The sequence below is a fragment of the Pollachius pollachius genome (genome assembly GCF_949987615.1).
Source record: "Pollachius pollachius genome assembly, chromosome: 15".
NCBI classification, from domain to species: domain Eukaryota; kingdom Metazoa; phylum Chordata; class Actinopteri; order Gadiformes; family Gadidae; genus Pollachius; species Pollachius pollachius.
In genome coordinates this window covers 8,199,992-8,219,854 of record NC_136948.1, presented here as the reverse complement: position 1 = coordinate 8,219,854, position 19,863 = coordinate 8,199,992, and the positions used below count along the sequence as shown (strand labels likewise).

Genomic DNA, 19,863 nt, shown 5'->3' with positions numbered 1-19,863 from the left:
TGAAGCTTCTCGCCAACAACACAATTTTCCTTATTTGTTTAATAATTGATTTTAATTTCACCTCACCAGTAATGTCAAAAACAGCTGTATGATTGCCTATTTTTATTATTAAGGAATGTTATGCGATCCATTTTGTACACACAAAGCATGTTTTCACCTATATTTGTGACACTTAAAACTTAGCTTCCCTATTTTGTATGATATAGCAATGGAAATTGTAAGGAAATATAAGTTGACTACAACAACACCTTGACATCTTGTTTAAATGTATATGTCCGCAACAAAAATGTGTGGTCAAGGGGAGCAAGTGTGTTAACACTCATGTTCATGTTGAATTGTATTGTTCTCTATTTTTCCCTAAAGCTTTATCCAATGAGAAACTGGCCTTTTGCGTTTCCAATGCATTTAAAATGGTAGGTAAGGATGCCACTTTCCATTGCCTTCATGGGATGCAACATGAGCATGTGTCATTGGCCTATGCTGCATGTGTTCATAAAGGAGAATACAGTTTGTACTGACGATCTGTATTCATGATATAAATGGTATTTGCCTGTCCATGAACCATCATCGGTGATAAGTTCATCTTGTCCAGGTTACGAGTTATTTATTAGGTATTCAAAGAGTATCTTTGGATACCTATTGTTATTTTATATTACATCATTTAATTTTATATGAAATGTAGTGATTACATGAAATGTAGTGAGTGCCTTTTCACTGAATAAATATAAAATGTTAATGAAAGTATTCTTTTTTTTTTGGTTAAGCCTACTGTGAATTTGCATTTTGTACGCACTTGAGTCTTTAAAGTAAACAGAAAATCAGATAGTTGTGACTTTACAAAAAATAAACCTAATTATTTCAGTTTGTCCCTTCCAGTTCTCCCGCTAGTGTTCAGGACGGAACCAAGATAGATGAGCAAAGCCCATGCATGTCAACAACCGCTAATGGAAAACTTAAATGAAAGAAAATAATAATAAAAAATAAAAAAATAGCTGCTATATGACCTCCATCTACCCTCCCCCCATGCCCCCATCCTTTCCTTACTCTCAATCTTTCTATTTCTTTGTTTATCTCTCGCCCGCTATTACTGCCACTATCTCATCTCTTTATTCCCTCCGTCTTTACCTCTCTAACTCTCAAGGCTGATGGTGAGGCGAATGAGTTCAACCTGCTGTGGTCGCAACTGAAAGGTTTGAGAGAAATGTGAAGGAATGTCCAAGGCTTGTCTTTCTTTTCCAATAGTGATTCACAGTTGCTGACGATTTTCTGCCTTTTGTTTTTATCGCAGAAGGTTTTTATCTCACAGGTATGAGACTTTAGTAGTCTCATATTTTTCTATCTCTAAGAGACTCTCGCCTCATTTGAAATTTCTCTTATTTTTTTTGCCGTTCTGCCCCCTCCACTTCGTGCTGTTCAATCCCTGCAGCCAGGCAAGAGACTTCAGGCACCTGACACGTCTGAAGTCACAGCTGCTTCCACCAAATATATGCTTTCTCCGAAAACGCCATGAGAGAGGCGTGCTGCTAGGCCATTCGAGCATGTGGAAAACGTCGAACTCTCTCATTACCTGTAATTAAAAAAAAGTGTTTTCTATTTAAACCAAATACACTTGGAGAGGGACAGAACATCCACATTACTAATCATTCGCTGCTTGTAATTGTGTAGCAGAGCACTTTTTTTTTTTTACCGTAGTGGTATCAGCCCCATGGACCATGGATTGCCATGCCTCGTGACCCAGAAGAAGCCTAGCTCTAAACATTGAAACTGTATTGGTTTCTAGAATGAAGCGATTCAGTCATTTTCAGTGATTGGGTTTTTGCAAAGAAAGCAAACGGCGCCGCCGTGTGGTACTATTACGTTAGGGCGTGTTCTCCACGTCACATTTCTCTGGGTCACATGACTTGGTCGCGACTGAAAGCTGACATTTATATTACAATATTCACATTAGATATAAAGAGAAATAATATCAAATTGAAATATTTTTTTCTAATTTTCCTGTGTATGGATACACTAAACTTGGCAGTCACGTGACGTGGTCGCAGGCATATAGAAAATAATGGGCCAAAGAAACAGCGTATTCCGCTGTGGACCAACGTAGTTATACTACATTGTGATGTGAGACTGGGTTGTCATTCAAGTGCAGGTGCATCACTGCCATCTGCTGCTCTCGTCCTGCCTTACATTGTTGAAATGTAAGGTATTCATATCTGGTCACATGACTTGGGAGCGACTGAAAAAAGCTGAAATTGATATTACAATATTCATATTAGATAGAAGGAGCACTAATATCCAATACAAATAAGTGTCTAATTTTCCAGTGTATGAATGATATATACTATTGATTTCTGGAGCCACTGCTTCATAAAAATAACAATATAAAATAGAAAGACTCAAATAAAATAAAAAGATCTGTGTCTTATTTGTCCAGTTCAGTTTTAATTTTTGTTGTAAAATTGGGTCACAACTGGCTCACGTGACTTGGGAGCTATTGACAAAAATATATACATTCTCCATAGAAATATATATTTATCAAATTCAAGCTCTAAAATGAATTAAAAAGAGGTGTTTCATATTTGAAAAATAGGTGCATTTCCCATTAAAATATTAATATAAAATAGAAGCGTAAAGAAGTGAGCGTTCAATAACAGGTGGTGTGTTCTATTACTCCAGTGTAGTATTGAATTGTAGTCCCCATGTCACATGACTTGGGGTGCTACTGATTTTTTTTTATTCATGTTTCATAACAATTATCATATAAAATAGAAATAAAAAGAGGTGCCTCGGCCACTGTATATAATCAAATAACCACTTTTATTAAACCAGTGAAACAACTGTTCTTTCTAGAATGTCGCAAACTAAACAAAACATCATCGGGAAGTGGATGTACAACACACAAGAGGCTTTAGGCCTAGTCTAAATCAGTTAGGTTGAACTAGGCAAAAAGACCATCAGTGAGGGTGAGTAGTTGGCTAATTTGCCCTAATGGTTTAGTTTATTCGATTTACAGAGACTGTTGCTGAGAAAACGACATCATCGGATGGACTGGATGATAAGCAAGACGGGATCATTGCTAGACTGCATGATTCTATACAAATTGGAAGCAGGTTTCTTTCTTTGTGCAGGTTGTATTTTTCTGGGATGTAAAGTAAATACTCTAAATATGCAATAGTATACAATGCAATACGAGACAATATGGTTCCACTAATAGTAGGCTTATTTAGAGGTAGGCTACAGTATAGTTGTAACATAGAGGTAGGCTATACAGTTCCCTATAAGTAATTTATATATACCCTAATATAAGTATGGAGCCTGGGAGGTGACATAGGAGTAATTTTTTTATAAAGCAAGCATGCTCTTTATAACTCGCACCTGCGCTTTAGTATGTCGTACTCACACTTTTTTCATAATAAGTGTATAATCAGATAACATTCAACATTCAACCCCAGTGGAAAAGGAAGATTTAACAGCACAGCTCCTCAAAACAACTAGACAAAATTGTATGGGAAAATAGGAATTATTTGTGTTAATATTATCACTTTTTAGTTTTAATGAATACATAAACAATAGATTGTTTTCATTTATCACAATATATTCACAATTTTGATTTGTTCTGTTCTGTTGATGTATGTTGATGTGACAGAGCGCTGATGTAAGCTCATATCAGATCCCCGCCTATTTTGGTGCTTAGCCTTCCTGAAGATGGCTCTAACCTTTTTTCTGAAATACTGCCCGGAAAATACATACAGCGCCGGGTTCAGGACGCTGTTAAGAAATGCGACATAAACTGAAACCTGGTGTCCGATATCTAGAGCGTGGCCCCACTTCGTTTCATCCAAAAGCTCTAGTTCACACAGTATGTCAAGAAAGTTGAAGAGGTGAAAAGGACCCCAGCACAAAAGGAACAGGATCGTGACCGCATAAACAAGGGTCGTAGCCTTCCTGTCGCTCCCTTCATAAGCACAAGCACCCTTCCTTCTTCGGTATAAAGCCCTGATTACTGCACTGGTGCTGAGCACAATTATCACAACTGGGGAAACAAAGCCAAGCACATTCATCATAATCTGGTGGGATAATTGCCAGCCGGGGCCGTAGCCTAGTATACATGATATAGTTCCGAGTTCCTCGACGTAAGTGACTGTTCTGTAGACGAGGCTGGGCATGCTCATTAAAATCCCCAAGATCCAAATAACAGCACACATCACTTTGGCATACAGAGTGCGCCTCAGCCACCTTGTCTGCATTGGCCGAGCCAGAGCTAGGTATCTGTCGATGCTTATCGTTGCAATGATATATATGCTTGTGTAGAAATTGACGATTACAGATGAGTTTACTATCTTGCATAAGGCTTCCCCATACGGCCAGTTGAAGTTGTTGCGGATGTTCATCGCCCAGAATGGAAGGCATGTGAGGAGGGCGAAGTCTGCCAATGCCAGATTTCCCAAGAAGATCTCTGGAACATTTAATCTGTCTTTCTGGAATAGATACACCAACAGGACGAAGCTATTGACCAGAAGTCCTAACAAACACAGGGTAAAAATGTAAGGGGGGATAATGTTTTGAACGAGGATCCATTGTTGATTGACCACATCAGTCGTGTTTGGCGGTACGGATGAGTTGCCATTTTCAGACCATACCATTGTCATGGAAACGTCAATTGGGTCCATTTACTAGGAATAAATGTAAACATAATATATGATTATTGAAAACAAAATATCTAAATCTATCTTTCTTTAAAAAAAGGTTGCTTCTCTGCAAAATAGGCCTATAGGTATTAGGACTATAGCTTATAATGAATAACGGATGAAGTATACTTTTTCATATTTAGTTCAAGTTATAGTATAAGGCCTTGTATGTGGGCTATAGCTTATAATGAATAACTGATGAAGGATACTTTTTCATATTTAGTTCAAGTTATGTATAAAGGCCTTGTATGTAGCCTACATACAAGGCCTTTATACTATAACATCAGTTATTCATTATAAGCTATAGTCCTATACCTATAGGCCTATTTAGCAGAGAAGTAGGCTACAATTAACTAAACTGAAAAATGAACACCGAACCTTACCTTTAAATTGTCAAGAAAAGTCCTTTAGTCTTCCAAATTATATTTATAAAATGCATGTGTGTAATTGTCCAAGCATTAGCACGCAGTGTGTTCTCCATCAAGTTCTGCAGACCACAGATTTTCAGTATAAAGAGACGCATTCCTTTCACGCCCCATCCATGCACGCTCTCAACTTGTTTATAGACGGGTCACAAAAAAAAGTGGAGGCGAGCTTTCGAATGTTAGGATTACGAAAGCTAACAGACCACAGAGACATAAGTGGTTGAACATGAATGGAGGAGAACCAAGCACTGTCAAACATCCATTTCTTACATTACATCAATAGATATAGTTTACTATTTGAATAAGTACTCACATAATATCATGCAATGGTCATTTATGACCAGATATGGATATAGAATAGACTAGGCTAGGTTCTGCTTTCACAGAAATGCCTGGGGTCTGGCACAGACACACATAGACGCATAGACACACACGCACAGACACAGACACATACACACATACATGCAGCACACATACATACACACACACGCCAGACATACACAGACACACACGACAGACACATACACATACAGACATACACAAACCTACACACAGACAGTCACATACACATTACACACATACACGAACACACATGCATGGACAAACACAAAGACCCAGACTGGTTTAATTGTAGATGGCATTAATATGTGTGTTTTGGGCACCTGCTACCTCCGATGTGGCTTTTGGTTGATAGAAAGTTTTCTAAATAACATTCTGGATTTGCCCTAATTTTATTTTTCATGCAATGTGTGCAGCATTAGCCAATCATCTAAACCCCTTTTGAATTTATAACACAGACAGATTGATTACCATATCTGCGTCCATTATTGTATTTTATTTATTCAATCAAAATAACATTGTTTAATATTAAGGAAAGTATCTCATCGTCTAGAAACACAGACACAGACAATATTCAGAAATTCTGGTGAAATTAGATACCAGCACATCACAAATGTGCAGCTGAGAAACATCATTACCAACATCATTTTGTGTTTCTCATGTACCTTTAAGGTTTAGCGCTAAATCAGAAATGACATTGAATGTGTTATTATAATGTTTATTACTGTTTTTTGCATGCCACATCAAATATTTGTTTAATTAACAAAAAAATCACCCATCAGACTACCAATGTTCAATGTACATAATCATAACATTTGAATAAAATAACTATACTCTGATATAACTATAATTAAACGCTAATTAATCTAGACTCTTATTGCCTTTCACAAAGTGGGGATCACGGGGGGGGGTCACACCTTGGTACTATCTGTGTATCTTAAAGTGCTCGAGTTATTGTTACCCGCCGTCTTCCTCCGACCCCTCCTGCACAGCGTCTGCCTAAAGACCTCTCTGGCCCGCTGCTGGAAATGCTTCCCCACGATGACGTACAGGAAGGGATTCAACGCGCTGTTGCTGTAACCCAGGTAGGTGGCCAACTGAACGCCGATGTCGAGCACGTGTGCCCACGTGCACCCCGAAATCACCTGGTAGTAATCCAGGCTGTCCAGCAACACAATGATCTGGTAGGGCAGCCAGCACAGGACAAAGATGGCGAGCACCACCAGCACCAAGTAGGCGGCCTTCCTCTCCACCACCACCGCCGCCGCCGCCGTCGTCGTCTGCTCCCTGCAGCTACGGCCCCGCAGCGCACGGCTCTCCCGCAGGACCCTGCAGATGTGGTAGGTGCAGAAGGACACGACCGGCACTGGGATGAGGAAGCCCACCAGGTTGACCGTCAGGTTGTAGCGCATCCTCCAGCCCTCGTGGGGGTAGTCAATGAAGCAGGCGTCCACCCCCAGCTCGGGGAAGGAGCCCACGGCGCGGAACAGCAGTGCGGGCAGGCTGAGCAGGACGCCCAGCGCCCACACCCCCAGGCAGAGCGCGTGGGCCCAGGGCACCTGCCTCCCCCTGCCGGGGCCCGCCCCCCTGTGGGGCGACAGCGGTCTGGTGAGGGCCAGGTAGCGGTCGGCGCTCACCAGCGTCAGGAACAGCACGCTGCAGTAGTAGTTCATGCTGATGACCACGTTGACCAGCTGACACATGGTCTCGCCGAACCGCCATTGGAAGCGGCCGATGACCGTCGCCACCCAGAAGGGCAGGCAGGACACCATGAGGAGGTCGGCCGCCGCCAGGTTGCCCAGGTAGATGTCGGCCGCGGTGCGGTGGCGTGGCCGCCGGTGGCAGAACACCAAGAGGACGAAGGCGTTGCCCGCCATGCCCACTGCGCAGATGATGGACATGTAGCCGGGCTGCATGGTGTGCACCCAGTCCCAGGCTGCGGTGTTGTTGCATACAGTGTCAGAATCCTCCCGGGAGAGGCTTTCGGCGACGGGCCCGAGGGACTGGTTGGAAAGCATGTCTATCCAGAGAGAGGTCCTGGCCAAGAGAGAGCTCCGAGGGGGAAAACTCAGCGACGTGCAGACAGACGAGAGAGGGTGATGACGTGGTTATGTGGTTAATACTATGCAGCGGAGAATAAAAGGTTTTCATTGTGTCAACAGCGATGAATGCACGGGGCACGGCCTTCATTAAGGCTTTGATTCTGAGTTAAGTGGCGATAATGTTTTTTAATGGAGTGTAAGGAGAGAGGCAGACGTGAATGCTGTTATCAGTGGTAGTGCAAAGTGTGTGCAAGCCGTCGCCGTAGAGAGAGCACATAGCAACAGATAGCCGTCTCCTTTCCCTCTGTCAGGATGATATAAAAAAGCAGCAAAAAAAGGTGGCCCCTCAAACAGGAAGGGACATGCATTCATGTGTACACCAAAGCCCACTTCTTCTGCACACAACGCTGTACACACATACACACACACAACCAGACACACAGAGACCCACATGCACACAAACAAAGACACACACACACACATCAGCAGTCACACACCCACACACAGAGAAACATGTACACATAGAGAGACAAACACACACAGACACGAACATACATGTGCATGATATCTACACACCTCACTATAGTATCAATGTACTACACAGAAGTTTAAGGAAAAGGGAAAAATAAAAATAAAAGATCCTGCCTGAACAATTTTTGTTCCAGAAAGTTGTTCAGACTCTCTCCGTAGATTTCCTGCCTGGCTTTACAACCCTTCATTTCGGGGACAATGAGGGGTGCGCCCTTGACCACAGCGCTCAGTGACTCAATGTCTCCCCAGTGCAACTCACAGACGGAATCATGCGTAAAATAGAATTAGGTGGCACTTACAACCCACACAGAGGATAACGATCCATGTCACCGTTGGAAATGCTTGTTGCGGGTCTTGTTTTTCAACTGTGCAGACATACTTTGACACAGAGTCAAAAACACCTGGAAGAAAGTAGTCTGAAGTCTGGACTTTTTATTTTATTTATTTGATTCTTGCATGTTTCATGTAAAGCTCAATTCCATGAAACACCAATAGTGGCACGATATGTATGTTCTATTTACAGAATATATACAGAATACACAATGATCAAGTATTTTCTATTTAGAGAAAAATGATGCTCTTTTCACAGGATATATACAGAATAAATAATCGTTTTTTTCCTTTGTTTTAAACAAATAAGTATGGGCTTTAATGCCTTTATTACAGTCAAGACAGATTACATAAGGCAGGAATGTCGGTTGAAAGAGAGAGAAAGCAGTGGACCACAGGTCGAAACCATGACTTACCCAAAGATTATTTCTGGGGTAAAAGCTACTTCTTAAATACCTGTTTATGCAAGGGTCTTGAGCGTACTGGACAGATGTGAGCGCACGGAATCAGTGCCTGCTACTCTCCGTTTGAACAACTGTTCAAAAACTTCCCGAACCTTCTTCCGGAAGTTTCTCCCCACAATGACATAGAGCATGGGATTGAGCACACTGTTGAAGAAAGCCATGAAGGTGAATATCTGTGAACATACCTCCACGAAAATAACCAGGGGGCAGGGTTGATTCAGAACCTCAGCCCTCAAGATGACGTCCATGATGGTGTTGAGGTGGAAGGGCACCCAGCAGACCAGGAACGCCAGGAGAACCGCGAGCACCAGCCGCGTGGCCTTCCCCTCTGTGTTCTCAGCGTTGAACCTCTCCATCCCCTGCTTCTTCAGAGCACGCACGATCTTGAAGGTGCAATAGGAGATGACACACCCCGGGAGGAGGCAGCCGAACACGATGGCCAACGAGTCGCAGGCTAACATGGCGGGGAAGTTGGGGTAATCGGTCGCGCAGGCGGTTACATCGTGGTCAATGATGTACATGCTCCTTCTGTACATGAGCGTCGGTGTGCTGAGCAAAAGTCCCAGGCCCCACACCAGCACACAGCCCAGCTTGGCCCACTTCCGCCTGCGCATCATCCCGTGCGACATGGGGTGCACCAGCGCCACATAGCGGTCCACACTCACGAGAACCATGAAGTAGATGCTGCAGTTGGCGTTGATCTTGATGCCCAGGACCACCACGGGGCACATGAAGGGCGCAAAGGGCCAATCGAAGCTCTGGGCCACGTTGACCGCCCAGAAGGGCAGGCAGGACACCATGACCAGGTCGGCTGCCGCCAGGTTGCTAAGGTAGATCTCGGCGACCGTGCACGACGTCTTGTGGAGGCAGAACACCAGCAGGACAAACAGGTTACCAAGAATGCCCAGCACGCTGATTATCAGGATGTAGGGAGGCTGTATGGTGTGTATCCATTCCCAGATGTGGTTGTCGTCGCACAGGGTTTTATTCGGGATGGCTTGATAGGCAGCGACTGTGGAGTTCATAGGCAAGCTGGGAAAACATGATGCGGTGTGTGGTTAAAGCAGTGAGGATGCCTCCAAAAGATCAGAACGTGCACATTCAGTGTACTTCGGTTAGTGTCAGAGATCACTTATATGCACAATGACAGCTGGTAACTTATGAGTAAGAGTAAGGATGACGTTGTTGACTTATATCTTCCACAGTACACAGTTGAGTCTGAGGTAATTATGAAACAGTTCTCAGCATGGCTAAATGCTGAATTTAGCCATGCTGAATGTCCATGCTGTAGGCTACAGCATGGACATTATTTCACTTTGTGTGAAGCAAAGTCATGTTTTGTATTGCAAAGTACTGTACTTAATAACACATTTTGAACTTGATTGCAGAAAAGCAACTTGCAAATGCAGATAACTCACTTTATTTTTCAAATTAGGTCTTGGGAAAGCTTTACTTATGTTTGGTTGAACATACTGTAAACCTATTCTATAAATATGCTTCTTCAAGTATGTGGAGGGCAAATGTGGCAGACGTGGTGAAGAAAGAGAAACCCTTTGAGTTAAAACCAAGTTAAGTTTTCTCATCCGGAAATATGTACTATATTACAATACTGCAACAACAGATGAAACAACAAAAAGCAGCGTGTTGATTTACCTTGTTAGGATGGGGGCCGTGGATGTCTGCATGGTTGGGTCCAGCTGTGCGTTAGCTCCGGGCACTGGACTCCTACTCAGCTCCGTCTCACGCTTAAAAGAGGAGAGGAGAGAGTCATTGAAGTGATGTCACTGAGACGTCAGCACACATGGGAATGGATTTTCTCTCTCTCCATCTCCGCCAACCCGTTACTAACAATCTCTCTCTCTCTCGCTCTCTCTCTCTCTCTCTCTCTCTCTCTCTCTCTCTACCAACCGTACAAATTTCTCTTGCTTCAAACTGTCCATGCAGTTTTTAATTGGAATTTAATTGGAACTAACCAAGAGTTACCAGTTGATTATATCCAAAGCTCATACAAGTTATGAAGGTGTCTATTGTGTTCTGCATAAGTCAGTCATCTGATGGAAGTCAGGATTCCATAGTAATAATTTATAATAATTAAGACCGTTGTTTTTAATATATATAACATACTGCACATACTTTTGGTATGTCTTCAATTATTAAGTCATATCAATCTAAAAAGAAATCGGACCCGGTCCAAATAGGGTTATGGACCATAAACAGTAAATGTCAAACATTTTGTGTCTCCTGCAAGTCGAATTCAGTGGAGTGTAAGTGGTAATACAGTACACTTTCACTGTACTGTAGTGTTCCTTTGTAGTTGTTATACTACTACATACTCTGGTAGGCTGAGCTCGCACATGGGGCTTCTGTTTGTAAGGATCGAAGTGGAGACTAACAGTGCTTCATCAACTAGAACAGTGATTCTTAAACTAGGGGTCGCGACCCCAAATGGGGTCTCCAAAAACTTCCGTGGGGTCGCCAATTATTTTCTGTATTCAGTCTGAAATTATTATTATGCCAGGTGATACAAAGGAAAATAATATTGGGGGAAAAATCTGCCCTTTTCTTATTTACACGCAGTTAAGAGAAGAGAGAAAATATGTTTTCGTCTTTCAACGACATCTGGTTCAGCCTATGGGCTACTCCGCTGATAGAAACAATGTAACTATCTGCTCCCACAAAATGCAAACTCAACTTGTTCCCGCTATTTCAAGTAAAACAAAATAAAAAGACATAGGTAGCCTACTAGCCAAAATGGAGAGGTGGGTGCTTAAAAAATCGAACAAAAGCTCGGAAATGCTAGCTACCAGTGCGTCTACTCCTCCGCGATCCTCAGATGGGACAAGGCTACAGGCCGGTGAGAATAAAAAGGAACAAACGAGGCGTCGGCATTATCAGAAAGAATTTCTGAAATATGGATTCACTTGCCAAGTAAAAGTTGCCGAAAGCCTCAGCCTCCCTGCAGCAATTGCGATGACCACCGCAATGCATGGTGAAAAGATTGCAAGTGCGCTCAAGCAAATCCCCCTCTCCAATGATACAGTGTCCAAGCGCATTATGTGTGTGTGTGTGTGTGTGTGTGTGTGTGTGTGTGTGTGTGTGTGTGTGTGTGTGTGTGTGTGTGTGTGCTTGTGTGTGCGCGCGCGCCACGCACATAGCGTTCTGGTCTGATAGCGGCAGCCTACACTTGTTTAATCGTGATTGTTTGGTTTTCTCGGTTCTTGTTCATATGGAATAAATAAAACTAATTACTTTGCTTACTATTTTTTGCTTGATTTAGTTGTTAACGTTTGAGGGGGTATTTTGAGTAAGGACTTACAATGGGTTTGGGGAAAGTGGGGTCGTCAGACCTCGCCATACTTTTTTGTGGGGTCGCCAGACAAAAAGTTTAAGAACCTCTGAACTAGAAGATAATGATGCGGCCATCTAAGAGCTATCGCTAATATCATCCATTGGGGATAGGCTGTTACCCTGTAATCACTAATTGGAATTGGAACGTGGTTAGCCAAATGGCAAGTGAAAGATGATATCTTACTGTAATAGGCCTTATTGGCATTGGGACTGTGCATGTCCTAATGTTGTAAAAACATTTGTGTGCATGTGTGTACATGTGTGTGCATGTGTGTGGGTGTCTTCACATAGTTGATGAATAGTGGTATTGCTTAAGAGATGCTTCAGTGCACCACGGATAAACCACAGCCACACATGGTGTCGCTTGTTGTGAGCAATTGCGGAAATTGTGAACAAGAAATTGGCCATTAACCTTCAACCTTCCGCACCAGGGAGTGGTACAGGTCGCTGAATCTAATGGCCCCCCATTCCACGTTTCCTGGTTTTCCGGTCATATTTAATGCATCCGTTTGTATTTCCAGGCGCAACGGTTGAAGCAACTCGTGAAAAATTTTCAGGACAATTCGTCATATTTATATTTTTTATGTGACCTGCTTTTTTTTGCTGTGTTTTTTTCCTGAATAGCTTGATCAGATGGCCTCTGTGAGACCTGTAAATACTAACTCAAACACACTTAACAAGCTGTAAGCACGTTTAATAGGTTTCATTTTTACAACTTGTTTCCTGGTTTTAGTAGAATCCGGTAAATGTTTATTTTGTGTCATGCGATCAAAATGCAGTCTATCAAGGGGTTAACCCCAATTCAACCTCAATACTCAACCTCTACCAATTGATTCAATTCACATTTTTTCATTGTGAGAGGTTAGTTTTTCAGTCAGATTTGTTGGCTTACAGCAAAACAACCAGTGGTTGTGGTTAGCAAAGTGTTTAAAAGTGAAGTTGGCTGTTTATTAATGTCTTGGCGATGTTGTGGCCAAACACTTCTGTGACTAGACAGTTGGGTGTGGAGGAGGCGGGGGGGTCTTTTTCTGTCCCTTGTGAGTCTCTGAGCAAACCAAAAGCATGCCATTCCACAACGCTGACTCCTTATGTCTCCGTTCTGATTCGTTACAGATCCGCCACAGAGTCACACTATAAAACTCATTGTTATTACAGTGCCTCCTTTTACTGCCTAATTGGACTGCTGCCAAGTTGGAGGCTAGACCGACAGAACCCTGTAGTTTATGGCACTTTTTCATAATTTAGCCAATGATCTTAGCAAAAGTAACCTACTAACTTAACAGTGATTGGGTTAAACAGGGTTTGACCCAGTATCCCTGGGGCTGAGAGTCCAACGCCTTTACCACTAGGCCAGCCTGCTTCCCGTTAAGTAAAACTCTGGTGTCTGAAACAGAGTCTGGATCATGGCTTTTGGCCCGCCCTCCTGTCACCACAAATGGGGCCATGGAAGTCTGTAGGATTTTAAGCAAAAACATCACTGGACTGGATCACAACACAAGACTGGAAACTCTGCTCTTTAGCTTGTTTGTCAGGGAGAGGCAAACGTTCCTTGGCTAGACCACACAATATTCTAGTAAAAACACTTGTGGGAAGACAGAGAGAGGGACAGTTCTGTTGCCGTACACTAATAGGAAGGGGCAGTCTGTTTAAGCTCTACTGGTACATAATAGAACATGACATACTGAACGTAGCTAGGCTATGTAGGCTTTGTTGTTTGAACAAAAAAATAACATTGGTTTAATTTTTTAACCCACAGTTAAGTGGGTGGGTGCTTGAGATTTCCATCAGAGACTAGAGTTAATCAACTTCTGAGCAGGATCGTCTCATAAGAGGAAGGACTTTATATTCTTTCTTTAAACTCTTCTCGTTTTCTGTTTACTACATTTTGACTCCCCCACCCACAGACCCTCCAACTCTTGTTACACATTCACAAGTTATTTGTTAAAGTACTGTAAAATTCCAAATTCTATCAGTTGCTAGTCATTCTGTAAATTTCAAGCACATCACTGGCCCGTGTCAGATTGTTTACGAAAGCACAGGAAGGAAAGCCAAACAAATACAGACTATCACTTGCTCTGTATATGGAGCGTAAGGTGCCATTAGTGAGAGACAGTAGTGTTTCAGGCCATTTCCTTTAGGAGATTACCACTTTATCAAATCATAGGTCTAGGTGATGTCGGTGCTAAATGAGTAATTTAGTTATTTTAGAATTAGTGGGTTCATTAATGTCTGCGGCTTGCTTGATGGTCAAGGAAATGAGATGTGACAAGGATGGGTCAAATGTATGGGGTAAATTGGTTTGACCCCCCTGTGACCCGGAAGTTGTGGGAGAGTTTCCCTATTTACCAATTTACCTGTATCCTTTCTTGAAACAATGTCAGGGTTTCGCAGCACATGCTTTATCCACTTTAAACACTTATGTCTAAAATATATAATTTGTTTTCAAACTCTTAAGGATAAACCTGAACCAAAAAAAGCTGTTATCTATTATAAACTGTGTATTTAATGTAATAACGAATATACTGTGAAACTCTCCCATTTATCAAAAATGTAATTTACACAAACTCAGATGAGGATTTATCACCTTAATAGAGCACTTTGGTCATTCACGCTAATTTAAAGATAAATGCATTAGCTGGCTTTTAAAACAAACCATAGCGCACTAATTGCGCAATGGTTTATTGCTGCCAAAACAAGGTTACGTGTGACAGCTGAGCTATCTAAATTGCTTGGAAATAGACTATGGCGTGGGAGACAGAACAGCACCTCCCTAGGTGCTAATGAGACCCCCTCATTCCCCCTCGTGTGAGAGGTTATTGTTCATGCTCATGTCTGTATTGACCATTTCTGCTGTTGAGTGCATGATCATGGCAAGCGGCATAAGGAATAGAGAACCAGATTAATAGTTGTTGAATTTCTAAAGATGGAATATGGAATCTATCTAAATTATCTCAATTATCAACCACATTATTTGGTTTGATTATTGTGTTTAATAATGTGTGAGGCATTGTGAGGCATCTCACAATTTTCGAGCCATTATTGTTAAACTAGTACGTTTTCCGCTGTGGGCCAACGTAGCTATACTACATTTTGGTGTGAGACTAGGTTGCAGTAACACCATGCTTACTCAAGAAAAGCATAATGTATATTCCTTGCCCTTGGATTACAGCAATTGTTTTAAGGAAATGTTCAGCTTGGCATGTACTTTGAAAAAAGGTACGCCTCGAATAGGGACAGAGAGAGATTCAGCTCTACCCGTAATGCAATGGATCTTTCCTTAAAAAAAAAAACAACATATATATATATCATGACTGCATTACTATAGGCCTTTATTAAAAATAAAATTCTGTCCCATTCCTCAACTTTTTTATAGTGAGCTAGTCATGAGCATGAGCAATGAGCGAAAACATTAAATAGAAGACATGAAGAAAAACGTGCCATCCCTCTTTTGTTTCTCTCTTTTGTTTCTCTCTGCTCAACATTCGTTGGGGCCATAGGGCTGTATCCCTTCTTCCTTTACAGTAACTCATGTGTTATACTTAGCCTGGGCCCGTCTCTTTCCCTGTCACAGAGCATGTCAAGCTCACAGTTATGATAAATGTAAATCTCACGGCACCACTCTCACTCTGATTCCCCTGCCTGTATAGAACCGGATAGGAACAAAATGGTCAGCCAAGGTAGAGAATGGTGGTGTTAGCCCAAAGAGGTGCCCTTATACTATTGCCCCTTGATTCATGTTTCATATTATACTATAAAACATCTCCATACCTCAATTTTAACTTTGACCTTTAGGGCTGGGAGAAACTTCATTGATTGTATTTTTGATTTGATTCAAGAGCTATTTCGAGATATTTATATTGTGATTTAATAGGTTGGTATGGGCTTGAATGCAACACAATAAACAACATTAAAATTGATTTATGTGTACATTTTTTTAAACATAAATTACATGAATTAGAATGGCTAAGATGTTTATATCTGCCAGGTGAACTTGATGTTTGTTCTGTTTACATTGTTTATTTTCAATGTTGTTATTTCTTTTTTATTTCTTCTCTTTTGTTATGACCCCTTGTAAAGGATATTGTGGAAGTAATTGCTGTAAAAGGAGATCTGAAGAATATAAAAAAGAGAGTATAAAAAAAAGAAATGGCTAAGATGTATATATTCTACAACTATTGATATTGTAGAATGTGGTAAAGTTTTAATTTTGAAACATTTACTTTCCCAATTTCATTTGCCTGACACAATATAGGGTATTATATGTGTACATACTCATTCAGATAAAGTTAAATTTATTTAAATTCAATACAATACAAATACAATTAAAAACAAAGAGGGGAAAGAAATCTAGCACATAGCTCAGAGATGTTCCAGTGGGGCTCAGGTGGTCATTGTTTCATCCATCTTCCTTCAAAGGCCAGAGCAATCATAAATTGTGTTCTCACTGAGGGATGTTGTCCATCTCTTCTGACAGCCCTTTTTGCCTGGCTCTTGCAAAGATGCAAGGATACATGGCAGGAGATAGATAGCGGGGAGCGAGAGAGTGAGAGAGCAGGAGATCTGGGGGCAAGGGAGAGAGAGGTGGATAGAGAGAGAGAGGGAGGTACAGAGGAGAGAGAGGAAGAGAAGGGAGGCAGAGAGAGGTGGTGCAAAGAGAGAGAGAGAGAGAGAGAGAGAGAGAGAGGGAGAGAGGAAGAGAAAGGAGACAGAGAGAGGTGGCACATAGAGAGAGAGAGAGAGAGAGAGAGAGAGAGAGAGAGAGAGAGAGAAGGAGATACAGAAGAGAGAGAGGAAAAGAAGGGAGACGGAGAGAGTTGGAACAAAGAGAGAGAGAGAGAGAGCGAGAGAGAGGGGGGGCAAGAGGAGAGGCAAAGTGGGATAGCGCACCAGAGAGATTGATGGAGAGAAAGTGAGAAAAAGGTATAGGTAATGTGAGATGTATAGAGAGCAATAGGCAGCCATGACAATAAAGTGTGTGTGTGTGTGTGTGTGTGTGTATGTGTGTGTGTGTGTGTGTGTTTGTGTGTGTGTGTGTGTGTGTGTGTGTGTGTGCGTGTGTGTGTGTGTTTCTGTGTGTGTGTTTGTTGTTGGGTGGGGATTCACCATCAGCTACACAACCTTCCCCCTGTCGAACACTCCCAGAGGAGCACTGTGTGGTTATGCAACCCTGCCTTGAGAGGCAGGTGGATTTGTGACACCACAAACGATCCCGCGAGAATCCTTCTTGCCAGGCTTCAAGTTATGCGCTTGTGGCTGAACCACAGTGGTTCAGACCAGTGTCCTAGAATGAACTAAGCATTCTATGGGAAATGTGATGGGCAGTGACATGTATATTTCAGAGTTTGCCATTGAAATGATAGGGCTCTCTGTATTTTCCAGTGTTGTTATACCATAACAGCAGCTATAGCTGGGGGTAAAAAAGTGGCACTGAAATCTAATAAGTGACGCTTTGCTATGCCATAATAGGATTCGTTCAACACTTTTCGAAGCCTGGCTGCTCCTTAGTATTGCTGACTGCTGTTTATCTGTTCCATAGCAAGCAAAGCAGATAATAACACCCGATAATCCCTGAGCACCATGGCCGCTATCCTCAATAGTGTTGATCCTCCTCACGCTAGGAGTGAATCGCTGATGGTGCACACATCAGGATGTACTCTGACACCTTCTTGTGTAGGATGCTTCTCGTAAACCATTTACAGAACCTAACATGGCGTTTTATCACATTTGAACAAGTACACTTCTGGAGGATACGTTGTGAGAAAAGGGTGTGAGGAAAAAGCTCAGAAGCGCTTTCGTACCCTGGTTGATGACTGTATCTTAAGCTGGTTTAGCTTGTGGTTGTTGTGAAGATGTACAAATTGTAGCTTTCCATCATTACCACCGTATAAAATGTATCCCAATGGTTATCCAGAGCTCATCATAAGGCCATATACCCTCTGTGCAGCCAGGTGAGCGATACCGATTGATGGCAGGAAGTGTTGCCGCTTGAATGCCAGCTGATCTTCATAAAATATGGATGTGAGATACTTGCCTTCGCACTCGACCCCAGAGATCCTGGTGCGCCCTGAGGCGATCTCGGTTATAACGTGGATCTGTGAATAGATACCAACTTGAAGAGATGGATACAATTCTAGTTATTTCACAATGTTCTTTTTTGGTGTTGTTTTTCTTGTTATTTGCCTTGTTTCACCAACATATTTCTCTTCCTCCCGCTCCGTTTTACCCTGGGTTTTGAAAAGATGATGAAATGTTGATGGATGTGAACTTATCATGCCGTTTGACGTCATGGGGGTTGTTGTTTTTTCCGCCACGGCTTTTCTTGTTGCATTGGAGTGTAATTAATACACCCGTGACAACACCCCCACACACACTCACACACATCCACCGCGTGGGACGGATGACATAAACATGCAGCGTTTACGATACAAACACAGTTTATGAATGTTTATCGACCAGGAGCGTTGACATAATGCATGATGGATGGGGTAAACGTGTTGCGTGGTGCTTCTCGTGAGGGAAGCTCTTCTAGCGATGCCCCCCAATCCCCTCCTTGTCTCTGGGGCTCAAAGCTTAACAAGATCTATCCTCGGTTGTTGACACATATTAGCATACCCATCACCTCTTTAGCCAGCTGACGCTGAACCAAGGGGATCAAATAAAAAGGCTGGAATGGTCCTTCCTTCTAGGAGGAAAAGGCTTGACCCTGACCGTCACACACGTCAATTCTCCTTTTCTTCGACTGAGTGACTGATCTCCCCATGGGTTTCAGTGTTACAACTGTTCATATTATTCATGGCCAGCAGCTGTATGGGTATGGATACACAGCACACAACACACACAAATATATACATATATACAGTCACCATCGAACCAGCCCAGCCGGGGTCAACAGGTCACGTCCATCTCTGGAGTTCTGGGGTCCCCTAACCAGGATCATTTACACCTCCGTCTCCACAGCCCTCTTCATGGAAATATAGGGATTTGAGAAAGCTCTGTCCCTCCTAAACATCAGCAATGTGCCCGGATCTTTCTGGAAAGGTCCTACTACTGCTAATTCAGATCCAGTACAGCATAAACAGCAGCCCCCTCCCCTTGTTTAAACACACAAAAACAATACAACATTTTGTTAATAGTGTTCATAACATTTTGTTTTCCACAAGCAGATGCTGCTGGGTTCAGTTGGGTTCGGCTGTACCAGTTGAAGGAGAGTTTGAGGGCCGTGTTGTCAGTATGAGTGATGGCACTTTCTAAGCTATGTGTCCATCTTACCTTGTGGCTTAGGCAGCCTCTTGTGATGTCTGCCAGTTAGCTGGACTTCAGCTGATGTGGAGCTAGGAGCTCAGCTTTTAAACGGCAAAACACAAATCAAACCCGAGGACAGCTGATTTTGCTTTTGGTTGCCAAGACTCCAGACATACTATTTATTTTAATTGCATCATTGCAAAATTTCCTTTCAGATGCTAAAGTTGAGTTTCAGTGTGGAGAGTTGATGACCATTATTTATTCACTTGAAGAAAACGATGTGCGTAAATATTGAAACTTTATTAGTTACACAGATTCTTACAAAATGTGAATTTTCAATGTGATTTATACTCTTGTCTAAATATTTCCACATCAACCACTTAAAAATAGATCATCCGACTTTATTGCAACAGAGATCGGAAAGTTGGGTTGGATTCAAAACAACTGGTTCTCTTCAAGG

At 42.2% G+C, this 19,863-nt stretch overlaps 2 protein-coding genes across 2 annotated transcripts; both read right to left on the bottom strand.

Moving 5' to 3' along the window:
- Positions 1-3,581: 3,581 nt before the first annotated feature.
- On the bottom strand, positions 3,582-4,664 carry bdkrb1 (bradykinin receptor B1; the record flags this gene model as incomplete). Its single annotated transcript, XM_079752251.1, has 1 exon — positions 3,582-4,664. The coding sequence occupies one exon, from the start codon at positions 4,662-4,664 to the stop codon at positions 3,582-3,584; it is 1,083 nt and encodes a 360-aa protein (XP_079608377.1).
- A 1,693-nt stretch (positions 4,665-6,357) lies between these two features.
- On the bottom strand, positions 6,358-10,497 carry LOC307086904 (uncharacterized protein; the record flags this gene model as incomplete). Its single annotated transcript, XM_079752250.1, has 3 exons — positions 10,467-10,497; positions 8,816-9,845; positions 6,358-7,449 (listed from the first exon to the last, which is right to left on the bottom strand). Exons 2-3 carry the CDS (start codon positions 9,836-9,838, stop codon positions 6,358-6,360), a joined length of 2,115 nt encoding a protein of 704 aa, XP_079608376.1. The 5' UTR covers positions 9,839-9,845; positions 10,467-10,497.
- Between the last annotated feature and the right edge of the window lie 9,366 nt (positions 10,498-19,863).